Source organism: Engystomops pustulosus, chromosome 2, assembly GCF_040894005.1.
Source record: "Engystomops pustulosus chromosome 2, aEngPut4.maternal, whole genome shotgun sequence".
Classification (NCBI taxonomy): domain Eukaryota; kingdom Metazoa; phylum Chordata; class Amphibia; order Anura; family Leptodactylidae; genus Engystomops; species Engystomops pustulosus.
In genome coordinates this window covers 136,605,148-136,631,300 of record NC_092412.1, presented here as the reverse complement: position 1 = coordinate 136,631,300, position 26,153 = coordinate 136,605,148, and the positions used below count along the sequence as shown (strand labels likewise).

Here is a 26,153-nt window from a genome sequence, read left to right as displayed (position 1 = left end):
ATATGTTGTCACTTTACCTTTTCACCCTTAAATCCAGGGATTCCTGGTTTTCCCTGTTAAACATAAAAAAAAAACAAAATATTATTTCAAACAGAGTTAACCAAACTAGTCATTGAAGGAATTATGTACATATCATAATACATATTAATTGACAAAACTATTTGGCAATTAAAAATGCTTACCTTTGTATTGAGATATTAAATGACAGGTGGCCACAGTCTTGAGATTGTACATACTTGAGATTTATGGATACAATTTTCCAGTACATAAAAACAATATATTGCATGCAATCCTACACAGTTTCCTACAAACATACTTCAAGACAGTTTATTATTCACAGTGGCCAAAAACCTGTCATCTATACTGAGCCAAACATAAAAACATAATACATAGCGCCATTAAACACCCACTAGACAAAGTTTACCGTCTCCTGCCTTAAACCATAGTTCACCATTACGTTTTAGTTTATTTACAACCTAGTATATATTTTACTTTACACCTTATTCAGTTGGCTGTATTATAACTTAAGGTGGAAGCCATAAATTCCACCCTAAGGAAAGAATATACTCCTAATCCAGTTTTTTAAAACCTTCCTACTTCTTTGATTGGTTCTAAATATTTTTTGGAATTTACATATGTTTCTTCTACAAGCAGCCACATATATATGAAGCCCAATCTGAATAAGATATTGCTGAGCCTTATTGCATGTTTTAGCGACCCAAAGTAGGTTCTACTACATTAAAATTGATAGTATAAAGAAACCTACCGCCACGGATCTACCTATTAAGGTAGATCCAGTGGCAGGTTTTTCTAATCTGTAGCAGGATAGCCTTTATTCCCCCAAATCTTTAAGCATTTTTAATGGTCCTTATATGCAAATTTACTAAGCAGGCTACTGGGGCGTGGAGTAGCCAGAGCTGAGGCTACATGACGTGGCTACTCCACGTCACAGAAGCCTATTGTGATCCGCCTACCAATACATCTTCAGCTTGCAGCTGCACGCACTCTTCCACAACCCGGGTTTTGTGCATTAAAAATGCTAAAAGATTTGGGGGACTAAAGGATTAACCCTAAAAACATGTGGCAATTGATGTGCAAATGTCAAATAAATGTAAATGATATATAAATAAATGTGAATGATCTACAGAGTCCATCTATTAAGTAAATAACATTAGGAATACATGCAGAAATACTGACTGGTTTGCCGACAGGTCCTTCTTTGCCTGAAGTCCCTGGTAGACCCTGGTGGAAGAAATTAATATAGTAGGTACAACAGGGCCTAGGCCTTAGAAATCATCATCTAGTAATTACTTTATGCAAATATGCATCGGGACCCCCATGAATTATGAATATTGGGGTCCGTTGTACCCTTGTCGTACCCCGAGATGGAGATAACAGCCAGTCATGCATGCGCCATCTGCTCCATTCATCTCTATGGCACCCATGAAGATAGCCGAACCCTGTACTCGACAATCTCTGTCAGCGCCATAGAGATGAATAGAGCAGCAGGTGAATGCACCACTGGCTGCTCTACTCAACTCAGGGGAAGGCCGGGGGTATAACAGACCCAGTTCTTGTGATCCGTGAGGGTCCTATCACCTCCACTGATCAGCATATTTACCCCTATTGTGTAGAAAAGGGCTAACTTGTATGTCACTGGACAATCCCTTTAAGCTATTAAGGTGTGTTGAATAATTATTTATTAGCTACACTATCTTTCATCTCTAGCAGTCTCTTCAAAGTGATTGCAAAAACTTACATTTTCTCCTGGAGGACCAGGTGGACCACCGGGACTACCCTGAAAAGATAAAAATGAAGACATTTTAATCTGTTAGATAAAATACAAATATTTGTGAAGCTTTTAAATGACTGAATGCTTCCTATAATATAATGTATATAATAATGTAAACATTATTTTGGCAATGTGTGCATCTGCTTTTAAGATCTTTGTTTGTGTTACTTATTATCCAAAGACCTGTGTAGCTTACAAAGTACAATAGATGTGATACAATGTCATGCCTTTTATTTATAGTGGAAACCATAGTGCTAGGAGCTAATGAAATAAAATATAGTCAGTCACTGTTTGCTGAATTTATGCTATTAAACGTTATCTACGGCAATCTTATCTGCCAACACTAAGAGATTAGGTGAAATATGCGGTGATATGATATAGACAAAGAAACACCTCAAGCCTGCTGGATTTTATTAAATTTACCGGTTTGCCTGGTAGTCCAACTCCTGGAAGTCCGGGTTTTCCTGGAGGCCCTGGCTCTCCTGCAAGCCCCTCAGGACCAACTATTCCTGTTTCTCCCTAAACAAGAATAATGATTGTTAACACGTTTCTATGAACTATGAAGATTCTTTGTATTTCAAAGGCATATAACAATCTGAGGAACGTGAGACAATACTTTTGTGGTATATGACCAACATGTTCTTCTAAATGCCACAAGCCACAAGCAGATTCATAATCAGTATAATCTTGCCATGTTCTTTTAAACAACATAGTCATTACGGTCACATAATATCTGAGCACAAAACCTCACAAAGCAAAATCAAGAAAAAGCACTGACTGACACTTACTTTTTGCCCTTTTGGTCCCACCACACAGATTTCACCTGGTCTTCCCTAGATAAATAAGAATTAAAACTCATGATACACCATCATTTGAGCATATACACCATGCGATACTATATATAGGGGCATATGTAGTCTGTGCTACAGCTTTGTGTGCTTTTCTGGCTTTTATGCTAGTCCGGTGTAACTTAGTGTTTTTTCCTTATTGATACATGTGGCGTTTAAGAAGTTTAAGTCTTTAGTGAATTTGCAACTTTTTTTTAAAAAAGACGCAACTTCCACATCTGGATAAATGTGATAACTCTGGGAACATTGCAGAGGACTAATTGCAAAAGTGCACAGGTGCCATGAAAATCGCAACAAGAAAGAAAAATCCAAGCCAAATCGGAAATAGAGAGATAACTCGGGGAACACTTCAGAAAACTACTTCAGAGAACTTTGAAGGGAGGTTGTTTTGGGTGCACAAAAAGTCGCAAAGTCGCCATAAAATGTCACAAAAACGGGAGAAAAGGGCCAAGCCAAAACAAAGGTACAAGTGCCCTATGCTATTTGGACAAGCAATTCACTTAAGACATTATGCCTGTAGGAAAACAGTGCTATGAAACTTAAAACAGTGCTTTATGTACTGAAAAAAAATGATCTGACAAAAGCTCATACTCATACCCTACAATATTTGCACATTCAAAAGTCTTTCTCTTAGGTTAAGGTATTAAAGGGGTTGTCCCATTTAAGCAAGTTAGGCCCTTTCCACAAGATAGTGCCTAACTTGGTGATCAGTGGGGGTTTCAGTGACAGGACACTATAGATCATGAGAAAGGAAGTTTGATGTTTTCCCCCCGATGCACCCCAAGATGACCGGAGCTTAAGGAGATAGCCAAGCACTGTACTCTGCAATCTCTGTCAGCTCCATATAGATGAACAGGGTAGCCACCCCATGAGCACCCACCATCATTGGTCATCTTGTGATTAATGAGACCCCCACCAATCAGCAAGGTAGGCACTATCCTGTGGTTAGGGCTAATTTGCTTAGATGAGACAACCCCTTTAAGGTACTATGTCTTGGATTACTAATTGTAATCTATCACGATTGTTGTGATTATACTGTTGTCATGGTTTACAATCATTGGTGTTGCTACTACTTGTTTAAATCTTTATTCGCTGTATTCCCAAAATTGATTTAAAATACCCATTGAAAACAATGTTGTTGTAGGAAAAATTTTCCAAAATTCTCAAAATTTTTTAAAAAATGTGAGTGATGGAAATGATTGCAAAAGCAGTACAACAAATAAAGAAACATAATACTTACATCTCGACCTGGAGATCCCGATGCGCCTTTCAGTCCATAGTCCCCCTTTTCGCCCTTTTGTCCCTAAATTCAAAAAGAGCAGGTATTGCTTCAAAGAAAGGAAGCTTATGCATGGAATACTATGTTCTATTAACATGTGCAACATACTTTCTCCCCTCCTGGTCCAGATGGTCCTTCATATCCTCTTGGACCCTGTGTACATCAACATAATTAATAACACTTAAAAAGTAAAAATAAAACAATATTAGACAACAATATTAAAGGCAATGTTTAGGAATCAAAATGAAATCCAACCAACGACAATTCTTTCGATGTTGGAACTGAAGCAGTGTTTATCATGTTTAGCTCTTTATTATAATCTTTAGTGCTATTATATACCGTATGTTGAATTATAAATTAAAAAAAAAAATATATATATATATATATCTCACAAATACTTGTTTTAACAATTAGGTTTGAATAATGTTTAGAAACATGTAAGTTACTGCCTCTTGTGAATGTATGATAATTTATTTCATGTTTGTATATCCAAAACTGGAGACCTGCGTTGTCTTCTTTGTATTTGCTTACTTCCAAGTTGTTTTTTTTTCATTATTGCTTAGGTTTTAAGCATGCATTATATCAATAAAGAAGTGTCTTTTTATTTTTCAGATACTAATAATTTGACATAATCTTACTGAGCTAGCCCATGCACTATAAAAAAAAATAAATGTACATATAAGTGAATACTATGGATTGTTATTTATACTCGTTATCTCTTGTAAATATGTAACTTCTATGCTAATGTGAACTTTAAGACTTAACATTTATTCAATGCTCCATTTACTTTTATCATTTTTTTTAAATGACATCCACTTTGGTGTTCTAAGCATGTTCTACATGCATATAGTAAATGACTTCATAATCTTTATTTTCTATGGTTAGGTTTTCAGTACTTTTAGCATAGATTGCATAGATTCTTTAGCATAGATTGCTTACACTGCCACTTACCATAATCTTGGATAGACCCTTTAAATAGTATAGCTCCCTAGCCCCCTCTAGTGATAAAAAGATGGCACTGAGACACATTTATAAAGTAATCAGCTAAGATGAAGAGGTTTTATGATACTGCAGTTTCTTCTCTGTTCCCCCCTTGCTTCATGGTAGCTGCACTATTCTTAGTGATAAATTTAGATTGCTAGATTTCCTACTTAAAAAAAAATGGATATGTATGCCATAATCAGAACTTGGATGGAATTACTTAGACGCTATTGAAAATCGGACTGCATGTTAGTTTCCTAGAATATGATCAGGCTTTGGATAAAGGCTAATTAAAACAGTTCTGCTTTTAGTAAAAATGTTATCCAATGATAGGCATTCAGGAGACATTGGGGCACATTTACTAAGGGCTGTGCACCCGTAGTCTGTTGGACTTTGCACATTCTTTTTAGTGCATTTAAGAAGTGCATGCACCACATTTGAGTCACATGTGACCCTTTTGTGGCGCAGATGCACTAGGAACCATGGTTCATTGTAACAGAATACAACTTCTGAAAAAGCTTGTTATGTAATAGCATGGCACTGCCTGATCCATCACCATATAGCCAAGACTCCAGGACCTGTCATTTGGCGTGATCTGTAACAGTGTGCTACCATAGGGGTTAATACACTAACAATAATAGAAATTTAGGGTTGACATTATAAGCTCACCTCGATTCCTTGCTCTCCCTTTTCCCCTTTTACACCTTCTGCACACTGAAATAAACATTGTTAAAATGATTAATTGAGATATTAATATAAATAGTTGTATATGAAGAGCAGAAATCACATTTATTCTCTGTATGGTAATGTTTTCTAGCCCCAGTACAAAATGTTTTACTTTCTCCTGACCAAAGAACAATTTAGGCACCTGATGTCAACTTAAATGAAGCATTATTAGGTCTGCTGATTGATTGATTTTATCAATGAAGCTAATGAATTTCATAGCTTACAATTACAGTGTATTGTTAGCTGTAGGTTGGTGCTATATGCTAAAGTATTCCAACATAAGGACCATATTATAATAGTATGTGGCCTATGAACCCCATGGTACTGATACTAGGATGACATTGCTATCCTTACCTCCTCCAAATATTTTTGCTGGAATCAATGTCTCAGATTTGTATAATACTTACCTGTAAAGGGCCACCTGATGAGGTTCGTATGCAATCGGCTCCCTATAATGAAAAAGACATTCTTCTATAGTAGTAGAGAATACAGTGTATGATCTCTAGAAATAGACTCTGTGTAGATTGGGAAGCATAGGTCTCTATAGATATGGTGAATGAATCTTTTAGTATACATTTGGCTTACACTACTTTGGGCTAATATGTATCAACATACTTTCTTTATACTGTACATGAAAGCATAATCAGAACAGGTATAAGGTGTTTTTTACACTTTGAACACATTGAACACATGCTTCTGTATCATCAAAGTTACATAAGGTCAGAGAATGGCTCCAAAATATACCTCCAGAGACATGAAAAATGCATAGAAACTCCTGTCCTGAGAGATTTTGCTGAATACAGTATGTTATAAGTACACTTAGTCTAAAAACTCAAAGCTTCTTTATGGTACATATGGGGGTATACTACAAAGCTTTGAAAACTTGTAAGCAAGATATAAATAGAAAGTATGTCACTTACCCGCTGTCCTTTCTCTCCTTTTGGTCCATAGGCCCCAATCTGTCCTCTTTCCCCTTTAAGGCCCTGTGAAGAGACAGCATTCATGTATCACATAAGCGGCTTACGTACCGGTTCTTTCTGATTGTTAGAATATTAATACAGGGGATGTGTTTGTTCTGAAGTCCAAGGCCTTTTCACACTGCTTATGTGGGGACGTATATATCCGCCGTTATATACATCCCCATAGACGACTACGTTGCATGGCCGCAGGGTGGTGCACACATGTTGATATATGTGTTTATAGGTCATGGGATATCATTATGTAACTTTGTAGAGCTAGCAGCGAGGCCTGAGGGGCACTCCTACATTGTCAATATAGAAAACACTAATTTGACTTGTGACCAATAGCCAAATGTTGACATAGAGTGCACATTTCTCATAATGAAATTCCTGGATTCTCTAAAACTGCACAAATGTTTTATATCTCCTTGTCCCAAGATGTAAGGAACATGGTGGGATTTCATCATATCTTTTCCATTCTCCCTTCCAACTATGATGAACACATAAACTCTCTATTCTGCCTTCATGGGTTGTTTATATATGTGTTTGTGTACTGTATAAATGTTATTGGCTCATATAAACAAGCAATAAATAGAATCATTTTAATAAAATCCACAATTGCTAAAGGTCATTGGGATTCACAACAAAACATTTAATAGGGAAATACTAAACTGGTAAAACTGTATTATTATGTTATCATGGTAATAAATTGTCAATTATTATACAATCACTTTCTCTTGTAAAATGATTTATTTTGCGAAAGTTATAAGAATTGTGCTAGTCAGCAATATTCCCTTATCAAACTCATTGAGATTTTTTATGGTGCTATTTTTTACTATTGCCAATGATAACAGCGGTTTCTCTTGCCCCAACCACAATATATATAACATGTAAGTCTTGTGTGAAGTAACATGTAGAATGAACAAGAATGTGCACATATATAACCTTGCCTGGTTAGGTAGGCTTTAATGTGTGATGCCTAGGGGTCACACCACTACTACCTCTCACTGACCAGGAGAATGAGCGTTTCCAGTTGGAATTTAGGAGCAGTGCACTTCCTGAATATTCAATCTCTCTAACAATCATCAAGTATTATTCTTGATCCTTACACAAGCAATAACCCTGTCTTTTCTTGCTGGTTGGCAGGCAGAGGGCTAAAGGAGGAAGGAGATAGAAAAGGGTTGGAAGAGACCTGTCCTGCTCATTGTAACAGCCCTTGAAGCTATAAAACTAAGGGAATCTGGTGATGTCCCTAGAGCCCTACATTGCAACAGTCCAGTGCCTGGATCTATGAGTAAGTGTCCCTGTTTATTATGCTTGATTTTGATGGTAGATTCCCTTTAACAAACCAACATGGAGCTTATCATACAAATGTTACACCTTTGCAGCTAAAAGACTTTTCCAGTTACTCTGCACACCTAGCAGAGTGTGTATATATTTTCAGTCAGAACATGGGCGTAAACCATTGCTATATATCACTGATTGTAGCTCAGAGGGGTGTTCCCATAGCAGCAAAAATATTATTGTTTGTATAATCAAAGGTTTCTGCTTGCTGCCATTATATGGGAAGCTTCTATGTTTACTTCTAGTGGACAGAAATCTGTCCATGGTCACACAAGTGTGACAACTGAAGCGAGAAGCAAATATATGCAGTCACTTCTTTAATCTTGTATCTTTCACAGTGCCAGATTACGTTTGGTGGAGATCCCTGGGAGCAAAATCTTGTGGGGCCCTCACTGAATGTAGCCCAGACAGTGGTATACAGGGGAGGACTAAGACAGCCATGGGCCCTGGGCTGTATGAATATTATGGCCCATACAAGTCTGGCATTCGCTTTTTACATATGGTACTTAAATCAGCTTCTTGGGGAATGGAGGATGCTGCTCTTCATCCTGCTCTCAATCTTCAGTTTCAGGAGCTTATGTGGGCCTTCAAAGCTTCTGAAATGGCTCTTGTGTACATGTGTATTAAGAGGAGGAACAGCTTATGAAGATTTCATGGATGAAGGTCCTTCTAAGTATAGAATTTGGTGGGGGGTTTGGGTGGCCATGGGCCCCTAGTAAGCTTGGGCCCTCCAAACTGTGTGTATTATAATCCACTACTGGTGGTTCACATTACTATTGTACATTATTATTAATATTCTAAACTTTCTCCTATTTACATGTTAGCTGCTGGTCTAGCTTTTACAGTGGCAGTAGTGTAAGCCTAGCAGCTGGCCTGGCTGGCACAGTGGCAATAGTACTGACTAATAGTCCCAGTCACCACAGCAGTCCCACAAGAGTTCTCACTCCTTCTCTCACAGATCACTTGGCGGATGACAGGACGAGAAGGCGTGCCGAGTGATCTCTGAAGAAGTAAACCTAACACCAATGGGCTAGCACTTGGCTGACAACCAGTTCAGCCAACCAGTGTTTGGAACTAAGGGAGTGGTGGTGGTGGGGGGGGGAAGTGCATGGCAGCTGTGAGCTGAATGTTGGATATTGCGGATGGGCGCTAGCTTATGAGTAAAGTGGCAGAAACACCTTATGAGCCCTGATCTTTTATAATAGTTTTTGACACATTACACAATGAGGCATGGTAGTTTAATAAAGCTCATAATGTTAATTGGCTTCAGATACAAGAAGAAGAATATGTAAGGACAGATACAACCCATCAACTGGATTGTCACACAATATGTTAACACTTGGCTAATTATTAGTGGTTGCTACGGCAACTTATCCTCAAGGTATCATTTTTTGTGACTTCTTTCTGCTTCTGAAGGAAATTCGTAGCTAAAATGTCATAAGGAATTGAATAAACATATGTGAGCATTAATCTCCTTCATCAAGTGTAAAATATAAAAATAAAGAAGATGTATCAATGGTGCAACTGCATTTTTTTGGTCAATTCCACTGCATTTAAATTTTTTTTGCAGCTTTCCAGTAAATTACAGAGAATATTAAATTGTACCAGTAGAGAGTACAATGTTTACCACAGTTTAACAGCTCTCAATATTGTTCTGTGAAGAGATAAAATTTAAGGGCTTGGACCAATGATGGGGATTTTAAAAAGCTGAAAAACAGAAAAGTGCCTTATTAAGGACAGTTAGATGGGTATATACTTAGTGATACGGCTAGTCTTCAATTCCTATTCACCACCTGCCACCAAAACAGTAATCATGACACAGCACAGCACAAGACTAAAGCCTCACCTTGACAGGGCACTTTGGTGAAGTCAGGTCACAAAAATCTATGGTGGTCCCCATCCATGTAAGTCCTTGGCTCCAATAGCAGCAAAAAATAGAAATGCAGTGACAAGCATCCACTGTCTATTTCACTGTCTAGTCTGTAACAGTTCACTGCCTGCATCTAGCCTCCTGAATGGCTTTGGTATTTTTCTGTCTGAAGTTGAAGGAAATGATATTGATACCGGTGCTGTCATCCGCTAATGCTGCCGGCATCACCTAGAAAATAAACTTATAATTAGCAGCACAGAGCGAGGGGACAAGATGTCCGGTGCTCCGAGCTGATAATTAAGCACGCCCTAGCTATGCCCCTCTCCCATGCTTGCAGAGGGAGGTTAAGTAGCATGAGGGGAGTGAATTCATTACTTACCCGGTCGTTTCGCGATCCAGCGGCACGTTCTCTGTCGAGGATTCTGGTCTTCCGCCGATTCAGTAAGGTCGTGCGCCCGATGTCCACCAGGTGTCGCTACTGCGCAGAGGTCCGCGGAGGTTCGCCGGAGTTCACCAACCAATTCCTGGTGCATGTAAGCGCGTGTCAAGCGACACATTTTTTAAAAAAATACCACGGTTTTTCCGAATCCGTCGGGTTTTCCGACTACCACATCCCCCGATTTCCATTGCATGCATGCCGGTGCCGATGTGCCACAATCTGATCGCGTGCACCAAAAACCCGGGCCAATTTGGCGCAAACCGGTAATTTTTGGGAAACCAGACGAAAAAGAGGGATTCGGACCCTTAGTAAATGTGCCCCAATGTGTATGATAGACTGTATGATAGCTTATTTCTATAACTGGTACACAATCATTTTGATTGGTGTAGAATGCTTCTATATTCTGGCACAGGCTATAGTAAATGTGCCGTGGTATTCCCTCCCCGCCCTGTTCCTGCCCTGCTCCCCATCCTGTCTTGCCAAATGACGTGGAGGTGACCCGTAGTGAGAAGAAAAATAATTATGGGCCGTGAGCAACGGCTAGCAGTGGCGGACTGCAAAATTAAAATTCACTTGGAAAAAATACCAAAAGTACCCAATGTTTTATGCAGTGCAAATAAGCGAAGCAGTGCAAATTTCAATCCCCTGGTGATGTTAACACATTAAAACATTGATGTTAACAACAGGGATGTGAATATCGCCCTCTCCATGTTAGGAGCTGCCTAGGAAGACTGATCACCATGTTAGGACTTCTCCAAAAGTGGGGATCTTGGTAATTGAAGCCAAAACCACTGCATTGTGGTTAACATATCCATTGTCTGTAACCAATGATATGCTTAGTTCTTATTTTAAAGCAAACTGGAAGCTAAGTGGAGGAGTGCTGTCACCTTACTAGGGGAATATAAAAACCCCTTTTGGGCGGGAGCACATGGTCTGAGGGTTTAAGAAGCAAATCCTGGGTGCAGCTCCTGCAGAGCTACCATACAGACACACTAACAGGAAGCAGAGGTCTTTTAGGCAGCTGCCTGACACCTTTGGCAAGTCTGGAGACTATGCCCCAGAGCAGAGGTCCACTGTCCAGAATCGGTTCCTTTTTACTGAGCCCATTCTGAAGTTATTACCAGGCTGTGAGCAACCTTTCCTATGGACCAGCTATCTCCTATTAGCTCTCCAGCCTGATGAACCTACTGCTGGTGTTAGGCCGTTGACTGCAGTTCAAGTTCCAATAAAGAACTGTGAGTTGATTTGCACAACGTGCCTCCGTGTGATCCTTGGATCAGGCTGCTTCACCATTATGGGCTCCCCATCCTTCACCACCCAGGGTTCTCTATATACACCTCAGGGGTTTCCCCAGGGAGAAACTTATTCCATCAGCCTCTCCCTCCACTTTTCTTGCACACACCACCTGCTGGAGACCCGCCATGCTCTAGGCCCATCCTCTGGTCCCTATACCAAGCACCATGACCATAGTGTGCCCAAGGCCGCATAGGCCAGCCACTCTGGTATTATGGGCCCTGGCTATATACAACCACTGAAGGAAGGTTAGGCCCCAGTGGGGGAAGTTGCATATGCGTCAGTGAGAGCTCTGTCCTGGACTGCAGGGGGGCAGGTCTAAAGTGCAGGGAGCAGAGAGAGAGAAACTCAGCTCCACTGCCATCACACAGAAATCCAGGATGGCTTCCCCGACCCTAAGTCAGAAGTTACAGGGTCGTGTCTAGGGGCAACTGAAATTGTGTGCACCAGGACTTATATCTGTGAAATGCTGTATTTTTGTTAGTAACAGTGAATTAGAGAATGTGTTATTTTGTTATCCTGAGTACATTTAAGAAACTTGTCTTCGTGGGAATACCCCTTTAAGTCATCTGCTCTTTAAAGAACAGTACGTTCTGCAGTAGATGTGAACATACCCTTAGTAAAGAAAGGTGTGTCAGACTGCTGTAATCCTGTGTAAAATTTGTAGCAATGAAATACTGCAGCTTTCTAGATAAAGCATCCCTACACATAAATAAAGCAACACAACAATGAAAATACCATACATACAGCACCAGAACATAAAATGTACAATACATACAGCCCAGAATCAAACTCACTATACAAATTCTACCATGTACAGCTACACTTCCTAACAAGATCCTAAAACATATCCTGCTAATAAATAAAGCAAATCCTGCTAATTCCATTTTATGGTGCTTTGTTCAGATGCTAGGAATGGCTGCCAAAATGATAGATTAGCACCAAAATGTTTTGCTTGTACAGTTACAAGACATCTCGTAATGTTAACTCTGAGGTCCAGTTTTGCTCTGTCTGAATATTTCTTGCTGCCCTTATAGTCATATTTTAATTTTTTTGCTATATTTTATGCTAAAATGTTGTTCCTACAACAGATGTGGCTGGGGGTGTCATAAACATGGTATAATATGGCACAGACAATCATATTTGTAAATGCCCTAAATTTATGGTTATTTTGCAAATATATACGGTACACACGGCTCTTTAAATGCACCTGGATTTGGAAAGTGTTTTTTAGAAATTGAATCTTCATTATGTCCACAGTTTGGAGAAGACTTCTGGAGACAATGCCCTAGTTCTCCCCTGTATTGAACTTTGTAATTTGCCAAAAGCAGATTATGAGAGGGAGAGCATAATGAGACCCAAACTGGAGAATAAGACATTTTCTGAGAAATTTTTTGAAAAGTAAGTGGCCATATATACCACCACAGTACCTATTTTATGGATAGCAATAACATGGTGGCCATTCTGATATATTGAGTGATATTTAAACAAACAGTGTGAAGAATATATTCTAAAAAGCAAATACTTTTCTACTGTGTTCACTTACCCTTGGGCCTTGTGGTCCAGCTGTGACCTGTTCAAGAACACACAGATAGAAATTAGAATGTACGCATGACCCCAGGTACCATAGAGTCCCAGCAGAAGTTGATTCCAGACGTTTTACTACCTTAGGCAAAAAGTAAAATTTATATAGGAAAAGGCTGACATGGAGCATATATCTGCCAAAATGCCCCTGAAGTCATAGAAGGGTGTAGCCTGAAGAAATGTTCTCATCACGAATCATTCTATACTAAACACAAATGTCACTATTATTATAGAGAGAATGGATCTATAACTAGACAAAATGGTATCAACTTTAATATGCTTCCTAAAGGTATAAAAGTATCAAACTTATTAACAAGCAATCATGTATTGTTAGCATAATTGATATTCAACACTGGAAACTCATCAAAGTTATGTTATTTCTTCTCATGTATATTTAATGCTTATTTTCAGTGTTCTCTGGAAGCTGGTGTCATCTGCCTTTTATCAAAACTCACACAAGCAAGAAACAAGTAGAATTGGACAGGCCGAGACATGAAGTATGCATCCAGCTCCAGTAGTCATCACAAGAAGCTGTCTGCTGTTTCTGGAAATCCAATGTAGTTTTGTTATCGTGGAAACTCTGTTATTTCTTTCATGTCTGGAGGATTTAAGGCACACCCTACCCTAAAGGACGAATAAACCAGGGGATGACCCCAAAATAAATAAATCTAGAGGGCTAGCCACTTCCTCAATCTATTGTACAGGTATGTATAGGGTTAGTACATATGACCCCCTCTAAAAGGTGATTTTCATCTGGGAAAAAATGCACAGCTGCTGTTTTTCTAACATTTTTCCATAGTGACTCAACTGACTACATACTGATGTAACTAATCCATTCATGTTATGTTGGGTCGTCACTCCAAAACTATCAACAGCGGCTATTTCTCTTGTAAAAATCAAAGCAGGTCCTATTCCTACGGATAGTCTTCATAATTGTCATTGCATTGGCTGCACATAGCAGACCAGGAATCTGTAGTTTGTGGCTGACCTGTGAATAGCACTTGTCAAGGGAGCATTAGGCTGTCCTAGCATGATATGTCGTGGATGCATTTTTCTTTTTGCATTTTCATAGAGTTTTAGATGAGTTTTCATTGCCTTCAGAAACGCATTGTTCTCTTACTTTGGTTTAGTGCTTTTACGCTCTTATTAACTCTTAACGCAGCCTTAATATGTGGTGTGCCACCATCGTCTTCTGTTATAATAGTATTGGGTGATGCAAAAGGCAATGTATGCTAAAACACTGCACATTTCACTCCATTATATCTAAAAAAAACACATCTGTGTTTTTAAATGTGTTTTATCAATTGCATCTGCAATTCATTTCAAAATGCATTGTGTTAAAGTAGCCTAAGGCTCCCTGGACATAAATGTGTGCATTGCAGAGGCTACATGCAATGGCATTTTGCAATTTCTATCTATATTATTGATGACAGTCAAAATGAAATTTACTAGTGGCACCATCTGTAAAGATAAAAATCACTCAAAGGGCTTTTAATTACAGAGCATTGCTGCTAAATGCACAGGCCTTGTGTATCCTGCTTTTAGGAAGCAGTGATGTTCCCCACTCATGAAGGAGAAGTTTACTTCCTACTGTTTTATTTTATTATTTTTTATAGAGACTTTATAGAGACTTTATAATAAATTTGTCATGTGTAAAAAAATTTGCCATAAACAAATGAATGGATGACTAGCAGTTGTAGCAGATCCACAATAGAACTGGTCATATAAGCTGTTATAGACAGAGACATACTATCTACAAATATAGGCCAATAATGTATTGTAATTTTGTTGCACTTGAAATTACTGAGATTATAATGTGGAGTGTTACACATCTGCAGGCATTTTATGCCTTTTTGGCAATGTGGCTGGGTACTTACATTAGGTTCTGGAAGTTGAAATGCACATGATGCACACTGTAATAAAAAGGAAAAAGTGGTCAAAAATAGTTATAAAAATTGACTACAATAATGGACTACAATATGCAAAGTTGAACAATCATAAAAAATACAGATTAGTACACCAAAAATCTATGGGGGACATTTACTTTGCCTTCTCTGCCAGTTTTAGCGGAGAAGGCATGTATTAAGTCTCATTTTTGCCAGTTTTTAGGCTTTTTCTAAAGGTGGGTGGGAGTGGAGCATGCAGGAGGTGGACGGGGCAATAATGAACTAGCCCGCCATATTTACTATGGACTTTGCCAGGTCTAGTCATGTCCGACCTGGCGGAGATCCATTCTAGATCTAGTATTCAATACAGCATGCCAAACTCCGGCAGGGGGGTGCTTTAAGACTGGTGTGCAAAATGCCAGTCTTAATATATTCCCCCCTATGACTTGTATGCTCTATGTCTGTTATGGAAGTGTGTAATGGAAAGCAAATACTTCTAGTAAAAGAAAGCCTTTCCACTTACCACCAGTTCCCATAGACCTGCATATACAGAAGCGTCCATTTGGCTATGCTTCCATTATTTTAATGGAACATAACATAACACAGGTTATGATTCTATAGTTTTCGTTATAAACAACAAAGCATGACTGATTAAAGGTACCATTCTTTTCTATGCATCTGACTCAAGAATTTATTAGAAAGTTATCTGATTAAGATTTATTCTCTCCCATTCACAGTGAACTTAGCCTTTGCTCATAGTTTGAACATAGCAGCCAGTTATCCAACTGGAGGCTCTGAATTAACAGCGTGCATCATTGGAACTAAAAGTAATCTAAACAGATTGCCGAGTCCAAATAGTAATCAGGAATATAATGTTTATTGAAACAATATTCATCAGACAAATGAAAGAAACAATGACATTGTGCCAAAGGCTGTTTTTGCCAGTATGTGATTATTTCTGAATAAGCTATTGTGGTTATAATTACTTTTTGGAGTCTTCAAAAAGACTTTTCATTCTAGAGGTTATGTAGTTAGTACTATTGTGGTGACGTGTATGCTGCTCTATTGTATCAATATAAAGAACCGTAATTGTAAAAGGCTATAGAGAGAAAATATCTTCTGCTGCACACGCACAGAAGACCTTGGGAGGGAAACCCTGAATCCAGTCAATTATTGATGTTAACCAGTTAACTCTTTCTCAAATATACTGTAGTATGCATGCATTGTTCTGTGCTGTTGTAGCAATAAATCTTTTATGATTAGAAGTGTGGGTGGACAATTTGTTTAAAGGGTTCTTCCAATTTCTCCTTTTTTATAGAACAAATGGGAATAGCCTTTCAGTGGTGAACCGTAGGACAGTAGTTACAGAAACAGTATATGGCCCATGCATATGACCATGTGTGCATGGGCAACAAACAATGGTTCTTCTGTGCAAATCTTCTGCTTGAGGCATATTAAAGGTGACCAATACCATGCAGTGAGAAACCAGCTTAGCGTCCCTGCAGTACAGCACTGCAAGATTGCATAAAGAATACATTAATGTTAATTTCCAAAAAACAGACTATTCTTTTAACAATAGCTTTGAATATCTCTCTACAGGGGACATTTATCATAGTCGGCACCCTGGATGGATGAAAAAGGTCCCATTCACTTTTGTATATCAAGAGTCTTAGACCTGGTGCAAGGCTCGACGTAGTGTAGTTTTGCATAAAAACCTAAGAACTGTTACAGGGGATATTATTCATAACTGGACCCTCTGCTCTATTATTATATATATTACATATAGTGTAAATGGATACAGTATATACTGATAGCAGCCACTGATATTCTGTGGTGAGATGTCAGTGTGTACTGAAGCCATTGGGTCATTAACATATCTAAAGGCTTTGAACAGTAAGAAGCCACCATGAACCAGGTGTGAGATTCCCTGCACACTACTGGGGTCTATCCTAAGAGGGTCTTAGGGTGGAGTTATAAGGGGGTGGGCAGGGACTACACACAAGGATATTTAAGCATGGTAAAAACAGAAATCAGGCTCTTTTGTCTCTGGCTCCTGACCCCCTCCCCCCGGACGTACAGCACTTACCTAAGGAACCAGGTCATATATTGTGTGTGCTTTCTGTGTATGTATATAACTTTATAAGAGTAATTATAACATAGTACTTATTATAATATAGTAGACTTTATACGTGTACCTATAGATATTCCAGGTGTTATGTGTTTTACCATAGATATATACATAGCTAAGTGTTTACAGTGAGTGTGTATATATTAGTGTAACTACATGTATAACCTGTAGCCGTATCCCATTCACACGTGGATCTCTGCCCTACACGTGTATTGGAGGAGTAGATATATAGATGCTATTGTGCATGAGTCTCTATATGTACATGTATATGGTCAGGTACTGGATGTGATTCCTGCTTCAGGATATATTAGATACAATATATTAGATTATATTGTATATACATACACATTACGGTGTCCGGGAGGGGTCAGGAGAAGGTTTGTGTCCAGTTGTGTTCTCTATGTATTTTGTATTGTATTTTATGTAGTTACTTTGTCACATGTATGTTGTTAGTAAAGTCTTTTTGTATATAAGTATCTGCGAGGGTTGTATGTTATTCCTGTGATATATGAAGGACTGGAGTAGGTGCTTATGGTAAATAGCACAGACTAAGGGGCTGGACAGAACCACTGAAGCCTAGAGGAACCGAATAGAAACCCAATCCCCAACCCCCCTTTATCAATGGCGAGCCAGGCCCAAATGTCATGATCCATCTATATTAGGATATAGTGGTGAAATTGTTGTTATACTGTGGACTTAGGTTATTAGACTGGGTAGGTTCGGACAGGTAGCACAGTTTCATCTGAGGCCTAGTATGAGTGTGGTTATTGGCAGCGAATCTATATGAGTTCAGTTCTTAGGATTCTGGTTGTTTTCTGTTATCAGACCCTTGTGAGGTGACCCTGGTGTGAGGGTCTTTGCTTTGTATAGTCCTTAGTACAGGAGTAACACAGATCGCAGGGATACAATGACTGGCAAAGTGGAACATGTGACTTTTGAAAAGTTGAGTAAATGTAGTTCGTTTAACCCTGTGTTATCTAAGAAAGAGGAATCTATTGAGCTGCTATGGGAATCCCTGGTAGAGCAGGCGAGTTCCTATGATAAGTTGCATATTGCTAAGCGCAGTGTCCTGAACCAGACATCTAAGAGGCTCCACATGATGGCCAAGCTTGTGTGTGTATTTGAGGAGGCAATTAGTAAGATGGAGAAGATAGATGGAGACAAAGGATCAAAGGTTCCTAAAGATGTGCATTGCAATTGTTGTAAGGAAGGGGTTAAACGGCTGTGTAGTTTAGAAACACAACTGGAACAGCAAATGGAGGCTGTAAAAGATAGGGACAGTCGGATACACAGGCTGCAGTCTCACGTAGCTGAGAAGGAGAAGTATTATGCAGATGTGGATAAGGTGTTTATACAGTTATACATGGAAATAACCGAATATAAGCAAAAAGCAGCAGCTACTGAGGTGATTATTGACAACTTGAAATGTGAAATAGCAAAAAGGGATGAGATCATCTGTAGCAGGCAGACGTCCATCAAAGAGTCTTTGCCCACGAAACAAGTTTGTGTTTCGAGTGCAAACAGGGGGAGAGATGAGACTGAACCTGCGGCTGCTACAGATCACTCTACACCCCTGCTTGTTACTAGGCCTGGACTAGTGGGCAGTGTAATAGATGGAGGGACAAGCATTGCTGGTGGGATAGATGGAGGATTAGAGGGCGACTCAGAGACTTCGCTGATCAGCCATAACCTGCGTGTGTGTGACAGTAATGTACAGGAATCGCAATCTTCCCATAAGATGGAGAGGATGCAATATCTGTTGAATATATGTAAATATATCCCAAGCTATGATGAAAATTTAGATCCTTTCACTTCCTGTGACACGTTTGAAGGTTATTGTAAGAAATTTTCTGTTCCAATGGAACATCGCATGGAGCTGTTCAAGCTATGGCTACCAGCACATCTTTATCAAAGATATGAGGCCATAGGGAAAGCAGCCCCCAGTAATGGCCAATTTCATGATGAAGGAGACAGACTTTCCATCCTCATGAAATTGGTAACAGGGCATTTGGATGTCACCCCAGACATACTGGTTAACTTCAGACCAACCATCTATGATGAGCCCTTGTCTCTGTGTGGGAGGTTTGAAGTTATGTACAGAAAGGTGACTAAGAATCATAGTCCAGGAACCCCACAAGGCATGATCCGCATGTTTGTGGAGAAGTTTCCATATCTTGACACCACAATTAGATTGAATGCAGCAAAAGAAGCTTCACTCATGGAGGCTGCCCTGGTGATAGAACAGGTCAGACAGGATCTACTCAAAGATAGAAGGTCTATAAAGATCAGGAAACAGATAGCAATTCACCCCAGACTGCAAGGAACCCATGTACAAAAGAAAGCATCTCCCAGCCAAATACTGAGGAAGTGGGGGAGTGTTAGGTGTTTTCACTGTTTACAGTATGGACATATAAAGAGGTTCTGTCCACAAAGGGTTAACCTGTATGAACGGGGGATGGTCTCACAAAATGAGGGGCACAAACGTGTGGCTTCACATGGAGCAGGACCACACAACTGTACAACAGACAGCCCTACTGGGAATCTGCTGCAATAGGCTTAAAGTTGGGGATCCATAATATACTTGGCCAAAATTTGTAAAATCATGGATTCCCCATATAATGGCCTGGATGTGTATTGTAAACCTCATTAGCTCTCATTGCTTGGTGATGAGATTCTATCACCTAGGGGGGGGAGGGAGGAGGTTACTGTCCCTGAACCTGTGTAACTAGTCTGTTTGTAACAAGTGTTAATGAGGTCCAGTCCTTTTGTTTTCAACAGCTCAGAGGAGCAGAAGTACAAGGGAAGTGTATTGTTCAGTCATTTATGGCTCAATCCTGAAGTCAGGCCTCTGCCTGTAAAGACAAAGGTGTTAATCGTAAATAACAAATTTGGTCTTTTCTTTATGTTTGTATATTTGTTTTGGCAATATGATGGTTCTTAAGCTAATGTTGCACACAGAACTCTCTGCTCTCAGTGATTGGAGATTCACCTGGTAACATGTTGGACAATTACAAAATAATATCCACTAAGATTGGTTGTATATTCTCACTAATTTATGGCACCTCAGTAATTAAAATTCGGGTAAAGGGGTGATTACCTGCCCCGGTCTAAGTGCAATAGGTCTCAGGAAAGAAAGTGGTCAACTATCTCTAGGACCTATGGAGCGTACAGTGTAATTCGCCAGCAAGTCCGCGGCGCAGCCAATAGTCCGTGGGGCATAGCTCTCGCTATTGGGGATTCTGCAGGGAGTGGGTAAAACCACGGTGAACTGCAGAGGCGCATTATGGTACAATGACTGTTCAGTCGGACGCGGGTCTTTTAAGCTGCCGGTCAAAGGGGAAGCACCATAGGAGTGACGTTCCCAGCCTTGGTATATACCGTGTGATCTGAAGGTGCCAGGTGTACAGTATATAAAGCTTGCTTTTTGCTAACCAATGTCTTAGTGGTATATCTGAGGTAAAGGCTCTGTCCACAGGGGGAGAACATCATGTCTCCTGATTGATGAGGTAAACTGAGAGAATAAACCATGGTGGATGTACATAGAATAAATGTATTGCAGGTTGCGTTCTGTATCATGCGACAGTCACTGAGGATTCCTCCTCTATGCAGTGTCCTCTTCCATTGATCATTCCAGGTGGGAACACACAGAGAAGCAGTGAGTGTCTGTCTACTGAAGGAAGTGCAACTAGCCAATCCCTCTTCTACAAAGATGGCGTGAAAGCTGGAACCATTCATCCAAAGATTGAGCCAAAGATGCAAATGAACTTGTGATGTGCACTCAAGACCATATGGACTGTGACCTCTAGATGAAATATAATCTTAATGTCTTTCTGTTTTATTTTACACCCATACATGAAAGGGTGATTTTTGGTTGTATTTGTCTTTATTTTGTACTGAGTTTGTTTTATTTTATGTCAAACATCATCACATAGAAGAGCAGACTCCAGCATAGTGTGTCAGGCTTCTGACATCAGGGGGAGATGTTACAGGGGATATTATTCATAACTGGACCCTCTGCTCTATTATTATATATATTACATATAGTGTAAATGGATACAGTATATACTGATAGCAGCCACTGATATTCTGTGGTGAGATGTCAGTGTGTACTGAAGCCATTGGGTCATTAACATATCTAAAGGCTTTGAACAGTAAGAAGCCACCATGAACCAGGTGTGAGATTCCCTGCACACTACTGGGGTCTATCCTAAGAGGGTCTTAGGGTGGAGTTATAAGGGGGTGGGCAGGGACTACACACAAGGATATTTAAGCATGGTAAAAACAGAAATCAGGCTCTTTTGTCTCTGGCTCCTGACCCCCTCCCCCCGGACGTACAGCACTTACCTAAGGAACCAGGTCATATATTGTGTGTGCTTTCTGTGTATGTATATAACTTTATAAGAGTAATTATAACATAGTACTTATTATAATATAGTAGACTTTATACGTGTACCTATAGATATTCCAGGTGTTATGTGTTTTACCATATATATATACATAGCTAAGTGTTTACAGTGAGTGTGTATATATTAGTGTAACTACATGTATAACCTGTAGCCGTATCCCATTCACACGTGGATCTCTGCCCTACACGTGTATTGGAGGAGTAGATATATAGATGCTATTGTGCATGAGTCTCTATATGTACATGTATATGGTCAGGTACTGGATGTGATTCCTGCTTCAGGATATATTAGATACAATATATTAGATTATATTGTATATACATACACATTACGGTGTCCGGGAGGGGTCAGGAGAAGGTTTGTGTCCAGTTGTGTTCTCTATGTATTTTGTATTGTATTTTATGTAGTTACTTTGTCACATGTATGTTGTTAGTAAAGTCTTTTTGTATATAAGTATCTGCGAGGGTTGTATGTTATTCCTGTGATATATGAAGGACTGGAGTAGGTGCTTATGGTAAATAGCACAGACTAAGGGGCTGGACAGAACCACTGAAGCCTAGAGGAACCGAATAGAAACCCAATCCCCAACCCCCCTTTATCAGAACATTCACCTGCGCTGGAAAGCTTTAGCAGGAAGGTCTCGCAGCGGCCCACTCTTATGGTGGCCATGACCCTTTCATGTGGATTAGTTGCAAGAAAAATCACAATTATTTCAATGCTCCTATGTCAGAAAACCGCCGTTAAGATATAAGATAGACGTTAAGATATAGATAGACGTAGCTCAAGTACTTTTCTTACCTCTGGAGGAAGGTCTATAGGCATTCCGGAAGAGATCTTTTCACCCTAGAAAGCAATAAAATATTATTATTATAGAACAAGCTATTATTATAGAATGTGCACAGTATAGTAAGTAAAAATCATATTGTGGAAGGAGTCATCTCTGTGGAATAATCACATTGCAGGTATTATGTAACAGTATGTATTACTGTGAGTGAGCTTACAGAATAGAATATTTTTCATTCCTTTCTTATACTACACTTTTGTTTGGGAATGATTTGTGCCCACACACAAGGAACAAAATGTCCATTCTTCTCCATTCTTGGATGCTGTCTATTTTCTAAGAAGCAGGACTCTTCCTTCCTACTGGTTTTATAAAGCTCTCCCGCCTTTTGTCAATTCCAATCTCTTTACCCATATTTTTGGCAGAGACTAACAATGGAAAATGTGACCTATTGACGCAAGTTGCATGAATGGGATTCTTCTTCAATATTAGACACAGGTTTCCTCCTCTCATACTATGATAACTAAGATTTTCTATTGTAAGCTCCTTTGTGACATGCATACATTTACTACATACTCAGAATTGGTGGATAGCAGGAATAAAAATATATAATTTCCCACCCATTTGTTTCCATAGAGAGAATAAACACAAGTTTATCCACCAGGACCCAGTTTGACATTTGTGGTGTCCCAGGTACTAGCTTTTTACCAGTCTGCGCTATGACATACTATAAAAGTCTACATCTCACATGTATTTTTAGTTACCCCATTAGCCGAGGGTGTCAAATAAAAAGCATGCAGGCCATATCCTGTCCCGGCCTTGTGTTAGTCTGGCTGAGTGCCTGCCCCCAGGGTCAGACTGAACCACCGGTGTGCCAGTGGAAACACCAGTGGGCCCCAAGGCCTAATAGGTCCGCCAGCGTCATCTTCTGACTTTGCCACTGCTGATTCTGCCCCCCACTAGCTATGTCTGGACTTCAGTTCCAGAGAGAGTTGAATTACAAGATGGTAAATAGAGCTCTAATATAATACAGCCCTGTAGCTGTGATGCAGGCAGGTGCTGAATGATAATGTCAGCATATACCGACATCATTGCTTAGGAAGATAAAAATAGTAAAGCTGCTGGGGAACAAGGACAGGTGAGTATTTGGTGTTTATTTTTTTTTTAATTCATTTAAAATATAAGATGTATGAGATTGGGTAAAAATATGGGATGTATGAAAGGACGCCCACAATTTGGGGAGGTATAAAAGGGGACTACAATAAGGGAGAGATAAAAAGAGACACAATATTAGGAGGAGAAGAGAGGCCAAAATATGAGGAGGAGAATAGGGGCCACAATATAAGGGGGAAGTGAGAGGTCCCAATATGAGTAGGAGATGAGAGTTCAGAATATGAAGGGGAGATGAGGGGCCACAATATGAGTGGGAGGTGAGAGGTCGCAAAATTAGGGAGAGATGAGGGGCCACAATGTGAGAGGAATGTAAGAGGTCACAATAAGAGCAGGAGATGAGAGGTCACAATATGAGGAGGAGATGAGGGGTCCACTCTACGAGGGTACTCTGAGAGTTCACAATATTAGGGTGAAGTTATAAGCCACAATAGGAGGGGAAATGAGAGGTCACAATATGAGGGGAAGATGAGAGGAGGCCACAATGAGAGGGGCCACAACATGAGGGGGAGGTGAGGGGCTACAATATGAGGGAGAGATAAGTGTCCACAGTATGAGAGGGACATGAGAGGCCACAATGTGAGCGGAGGTAAAGGGCCACAATAGGAGCTGGCAGAGGGGCTGATTGCTTTCAATATGCCCTACCTAATGCTGGACTTTAAATCCATGTTCACAAGATTGAATTACATTTTAGGTGCATCTGGGGAATCTCCTCCATTACTTCTGATAAGCCAAATTTGAAGAGGAGATGAGACGGGGCCTCAATATAAGCAGGAGATTGGAGGGTCCACAATATGAGGGGGAGATAAGTGGCCACAATATGAAGGGGAGATGAGAGATCACAATATGAGGGGGAGATGAGAGGGCTCACAATATGAGGGCAAGATGAAAGGTCACAATATGAGGGGAGATGAGAGGCCGCAATATGAGGAGGAGATGAGAGGAGTCCACAATGAGAGGGGCCACAATATGAGATAGAGGGACTACAATATGAGGGGGAGATGAGGGGCCATAATTTGCCCAGGAGGTAAGAGTTCACAATATGAGTGGGGGATGTTGGGTCACAATATGTGCGGGAGATGAGATGAGGCCACAATATGAGGAGGGAATGAAAGGGGCCACAATATGAGGGGGAGATGAGGGGCCACAATTTGAGGTGGAGATGAGAGGTCACAATATGAGGGGCAGATGTGAGGGGCCACAATATGAAGGGGAGGTGAGAGAAGGCCACAACATGAGGGGGAGGTGAGGGGCTACAATATGAGGGAGAGATAAGTGTCCACAGTATGAGAGGGAGATGAGAGGTCACAATATGAGGCGGAGATGAGAGAAGGACACAATGAGACGAGAGGGTCCACAATAACCGGGTGGAGATGGGTGTTCACAGTATGAGGGGGAGATGAGAGGTCACAATATGAGGCGGAGATGAGAGAAGGACACAACGAGAGGGGCAACAATATGAGAGGGAGGTGAGGGGCCATATTAAGAGTAGGAAATATTTGGACACAATATGAGGGAGAAATGATCGAAGCTACAATATTAGTGGGAGATTAGCAACCACAATTTGAGAAGGAGATGAGAGGGTCCACAATATGAGGGAAAGATGAGCGGCCACAATGAAAGCGACCACAATATGAGGGGGAGGTGAGAAGAGGCCAAAATATGAGGGGGAGTTGAGGGCCACACTATGAGGGGGAGACGAGGAGTCACAATATGAGCAGGATGTGAGAAGTTGCAATATCAGGGAGAGATGAGGGGCCACAATATGAGGAGAAGGTAAGAGGTTACAATCAGAGTGGGAGATGAGAGGTCACAATATGAGGGGGAGATGAAAGGGTCCACAATATGAGGCGGAGATGAATGGCTACTATATGAGGGGAAGGTTAGAGCTCACAATATGAGGGGGAAGTGATAGGCCACAATATGAGGGGAAATGAGAGTTCACAATATGAGGAGGAGGTGAGAGGTCACAACATGAGGGGTTGATGAGAGAAGGCCACAATATGAGAAGAGGTGAGGGGCCACAATAGGAGCTGGCAGAGGGACTGATTGCTTTCAATATGCCCTACCTAATGCTGGACCTTACATCCATGTTCTCAAGGCTGAATTACATTTTAAGCGCATCTGGGGAATCTCCTCCCTGGCTTCTAAGGGGCAAAATATTAAGAGGAGATGAGAGGGTCCACTAAATGATGGGGAGATGAGGGGCCACAATATGAAGGGGAGGTGAGAGGTCACAATATGGGGGGAGGTGAGAGGCCACAATATGAGGAGGAGATGAGATGAGCCTACAGCAGCCTGAGATGGCAGCTGTTTGGGATGCACTCTAGTTGCTGTATAGTGACTGATGTGTGGAGGGCACTCTGGCTGCTGGCTACTGTGTGGGGGACACTGACGATGCTGTATAGGGGACACTGCGGCTGCTGGCTATTGTGTGGGGGACACTGAGGATGCTGTGTGGGCGGCACTCTGGCTGCTGGCTACTGTATGAAGGAAACACTGAAGATGCTGTGTGGGAGGCACTTTGGCTGCTGGCTTCTGTTTGGGGGCACTCAGGCTGCTGTGTGGGGGCACTCTGGCTGCTGTGTGGAGGACACTCAGGCTGCTATGTGGAGGGCGCTCTGGTTGTTGTGTGGGGGCTGCTGTGTGAGGGGCTGTGTTTGTAGA

The 26,153-nt window shown here is 40.5% G+C and overlaps 1 protein-coding gene across 1 annotated transcript in view; it reads right to left on the bottom strand.

The window, feature by feature from the left end:
* Positions 1-26,153, bottom strand: part of COL16A1 (collagen type XVI alpha 1 chain) — a 129,414-nt gene that overhangs the window by 59,504 nt on the left and 43,757 nt on the right. The window contains exons 9-21 of the mRNA XM_072136625.1: positions 22,334-22,378; positions 14,993-15,028; positions 13,078-13,104; positions 6,547-6,609; positions 6,034-6,075; positions 5,570-5,614; positions 4,028-4,072; positions 3,881-3,943; positions 2,581-2,625; positions 2,216-2,311; positions 1,760-1,798; positions 1,198-1,242; positions 18-53 (exon numbers count right to left, since the gene is read on the bottom strand). Coding sequence (XP_071992726.1) covers positions 18-53; positions 1,198-1,242; positions 1,760-1,798; positions 2,216-2,311; positions 2,581-2,625; positions 3,881-3,943; positions 4,028-4,072; positions 5,570-5,614; positions 6,034-6,075; positions 6,547-6,609; positions 13,078-13,104; positions 14,993-15,028; positions 22,334-22,378 — 627 coding nt within the window. The remainder of the gene's footprint in view (positions 1-17; positions 54-1,197; positions 1,243-1,759; positions 1,799-2,215; positions 2,312-2,580; positions 2,626-3,880; positions 3,944-4,027; positions 4,073-5,569; positions 5,615-6,033; positions 6,076-6,546; positions 6,610-13,077; positions 13,105-14,992; positions 15,029-22,333; positions 22,379-26,153) is intronic.